General features: G+C 33.7%; 1 protein-coding gene across 1 annotated transcript; it reads right to left on the bottom strand.

The window, feature by feature from the left end:
- LOC107613742 (CBS domain-containing protein CBSX5) lies at positions 277-2,052 on the bottom strand. Its single transcript, XM_016315869.2, has 2 exons — positions 1,594-2,052; positions 277-1,350 (listed from the first exon to the last, which is right to left on the bottom strand). Exons 1-2 carry the CDS (start codon positions 1,950-1,952, stop codon positions 486-488), a joined length of 1,224 nt encoding a protein of 407 aa, XP_016171355.1. The 5' UTR covers positions 1,953-2,052; the 3' UTR covers positions 277-485.

Genomic DNA, 4,029 nt, shown 5'->3' with positions numbered 1-4,029 from the left:
AGTATGGTTCAACAACCCTTCTTCTAAATCATGATGTTAAGTACAATTATGTATGGATTGAATTGGCTTAATTTAGATCCCAAAAAATATTCTATCAACAGTGAATAGTTGTTTTGACAGTAGTTTTGTGAGAGAGATCAATTTTGATGTAAAAAAATTGTAAAATATTTTACACACCATTATTTTTACTGAAATGGTAATTTTTTAATCTTAAAGTAGCACATCAAATTGGCGAAAGACAGGTTGTATAAAGGAAAACCGAAACAAGAAGATTCAGAGTTTGAAAGGGAATTTATTAGAAAGGAAGTAGATAAAGCAGAACCGAAAGCTCACTTAGCCAAACATCTCAACATTCACAAGTCACAACCGAAGAAGTTCCATGTTCATAGACATGATTTATGCTTTTTCTCTAATAATATCAACAACATTAATTCCAAAGCCAAAATCTTTGACACCAAACATTCCCTCAATTCTCCTAAATCCTCTTACATAGTCTCTAAATGTTCTCTGAAAACTTTCAACATATTTGAGAATGTTACAATGCCAACTAAGCTGCAATCATCTTCAATAACCCACAAATAGTTCACTCTATGAGCAATTGCTTGAATCATCACAGCAATAAGTGAGCTCTTTGGATGGCACACTATGGCCTCAGCCTTCCTCACCATCCTCGCCGAGTAGCTCGAAGATCTAGAGTACCTTCCGCCGGGCCTCATCCGTATTCTGGCCGACGAGGACTCCTCGTCAGACGATGATGCAGACGAGGCCGACGAAGCGTCGCTAGCTAAAGGCGACAAAATCATGAACTCTTGAAGCATTTTCTCCAAATTCTTCTCTCTCAACCTCGCCTTCACCACTCTGAGAAGATCCTCCGGGGGCCCACCGCCATCAATGTAGGCCATCAGGTCCCCGGCAGAGAGAGTGGCGATGGCGGCCGCAACCGTCTCGTCACAACAACCAAGAGTAGAGGGCGAAATCTCGCCAATGAAGGTGCCATCACTATCAACAATGGCAACAGAAGTTTGATCCGCCAGAGACTTGGAAATCGCCGGTAACGCCAAGGATGCAGGGGAGTAGTAGTCAATGGCAAGAACATCGGTGGAAATGATGCCGAGGGAGTCAATAGAGAGTGCAGGGAGAGGGGTGAAGAGGCCAATGGAGCCAAGTAGGAATCTAATCACATCTTCTTGCGTTATCCAGCAGAATTCACGCCCATTGTGGCTTGTTGACAATGATTTCTGAATCTGAATCTGTTTTCTTCTTGAGATTCCACTCTTTCTTGTTGCTGCTATAATCGGCACCACAAGATTCTGTGCTCCTTGGAGAATCAGATCAATTGCTTCCAGTAAACTATATTTACCAAAAAAAAAAAAAAAAAAAAGTTAATAAATTTCAAGTTTTAGCAAGAAAAAATAAAGCATCAGGTTCAGGTTGTTCAAGATTTTACTAATTAGTAAAAAGGATCAATAGTAAACAAACCTCAGTAATTAAAATCTAAATTCACTTTATCTACTTTGAGTTAAAATTTCAGATTCAGAAAATTGAAGGAAAAATATGATGTCTAACATTTGGAGCAGAGAGAAAGGTAGTTACGTGGAAGAAGGTTCTAGATGCACGACGATCCGAGGCGGAGCTTGAGTGAGAATAACAGAAAGAGGAGCTTTGAGAGCTTGAGAGGGAGACAAGAGGTTGTCTTCCCTGGAAAGGAAGCAAACAACATCAACCATGCACACTTTGCCAACGCATCTACAGCACTCTCCTCCTTCTTCTTCTCCTTCTTCTTCCTTCTTGCTGCGATGATCACAGGTCCAGACACTGATGAAGTTGTCTTCCGAGTTGTTGAGAGCAGCCAAGGCGTGTGCGATGGTGGAGGAAGCAGAGAGGGACCTCAACGGTGGTTTCCCAAGGCAGAGGTCGGATACCTCGCGTTCCTGCAGAAAGCTCACTGCCATGCAAATGAACAGATTCCGAGGGGGTTCCGGTGGTGGTGGCGGTGTAAGGCGGTGCTTGTGGTGGTTGGAAATGGTGTGTGCTGTGAGACAAAGGTGTTGGTATTTATAGGAGGAAGGACAAGTTAAAGTTCACAACTTGGAAAATGGAAGGGAGGTGAATAAACGCGCTATCAGTACTTTTGACATCATTATTTCAATTTTTTTTTTTATAATTAAGCTAAGAATTTAGTTTGTTTATTTATTTATTTTGGTTTTTTCATGTATTTCTCAACCCAGTCTATTAACGGTTAATTTATTACGCATCAAAATTCCATTTAAGGGTTTAATTAATAATACCCCTCTTGTATTAATTAAATATCAAAAGTTATTAAATGCTAATATAGATCAAGAAAATAATTTAATAGTATTAAAATTATCAAAGCAAAATTAATTTATAAAATCTCTCTTAATCTTAAAAATGTTAGCAATACTAGAAAAGCATTTCATATGGTTGAAAAAAAAAGTTATACTAAGCAAAAGATATAATTGGTAAAGATCAGAAAATCAATGTTACCGAATTTTTTTAAATGGACAATAAATTATGAAAGAATAAATTTTAAAGTTTAGAAACTTAATTACTAGTATTTTATTCTTCTTTTATTTGTTATTTTAACTTATTTCTGTCAACGACGACATCTAACATTTTTAATGCAAAATTTATTGTTGGATTATCAATTATAATAGCAATCTATAAAAGAATTAAGTTGGAAAAGTGAAAATTAATATTGATATAATATTATTTTAGGTATATATTTTGTAATTATTAAAAAAAATATTGAGTTATTTTTTAGTAGGTTTAAACTATTTACGATTTATTAGAAAATTTTGTACATTAAAATTCTTTAATAATTAATTGTTCATTTATCACACTTGTTATTTTTAAATCAAAGTTATAAGTCTATTACATGATATATTTTATAAATTCAATAAGGATTAACCACTTATTTATTACTTTATTGAATATCATTGTTTTAGATGATATTTTTCTGCTATGAAGATATTGAAAATTATTTCCATTAGTTTCTATCGCTTCATTAATTAAAGGGTATTTAATAATATATATTATGAGAAAATTACATTCTTCGTTNTTTATAAATAAAAGTGTCATCTAAATATATTTCTCTAAGATTATCCTTATTATTATACTGCCCTTAGCTTTATATTTCTAAACACAATGTTAACATGCATAACTAGTTTTAGGCAGAAAAGATGTGGACATATCTTTTTTTCTTACATTAAAATAGGTGAAGATTATTATACTACGCAAATTAAAGTTTTAAGCTTGCTCGCTTCTCTCAATTGTCACTCTAACACTTCACTTCACTTCAATTGCTTGATTTATAAATAAGGACATTTTAGATAATTTTCAGTGAAGGAAACAACAAAATTAAATGATACTCCTATATGAAATAAGAAATCAAACTGATTCCATTATTGTTTGTAAATTTCAAGCTATCTACAACAAATAGCAGATATTATACTGGCCGTTCTAGACTAAATCAAATTAAATTTATGGATTTAATATAATTAATTTAAGAGAGTTGTTGATCGATAGCTAGCTGTTAATCTTTTATTTTTGTAGGTTAGTGATGAATGAATTGAGCAAAGAAGACTAGCGCGTAGAAAATGAAGCTTAGCGGATATTATTAGCGTACTAAAGAATCTGAAGACTATTTTCTACTTTTTTTCAAAATTATATATTGACCAAAATCACTATCCACTTGCACCAAGCAAAAAGGGAAATTCTCTTTTTCTTCCTACCAATTACGACGACGATCTCGTTCACGTTCACCATTTCTTCTGATGAAAAGGTTTTCCAGCTACACGTGCTTAAAATAGAAAAACACGTACCTAGCTTCTTATCAACTAGTACATATAGAATTTTTTAATCTGTCCTTGATATGCTACTTATATATATATGTACCCCTGATTTAGCTAACAAGTGCCCTTTTTCTAATAACACTTGTCAAGTGCTAAAACTTAAAAGTATTACATGTGGATAAGGTTTATATTAAAAAGAAAAACCTTAAATTTTTAA

The sequence above is a fragment of the Arachis ipaensis genome, chromosome B08 (genome assembly GCF_000816755.2).
Source record: "Arachis ipaensis cultivar K30076 chromosome B08, Araip1.1, whole genome shotgun sequence".
Taxonomy (NCBI): Eukaryota; Viridiplantae; Streptophyta; class Magnoliopsida; order Fabales; family Fabaceae; genus Arachis; species Arachis ipaensis.
The sequence above is the reverse complement of the archived record's forward strand: the minus strand, read 5'-3'. Positions and strand labels throughout refer to the sequence as shown.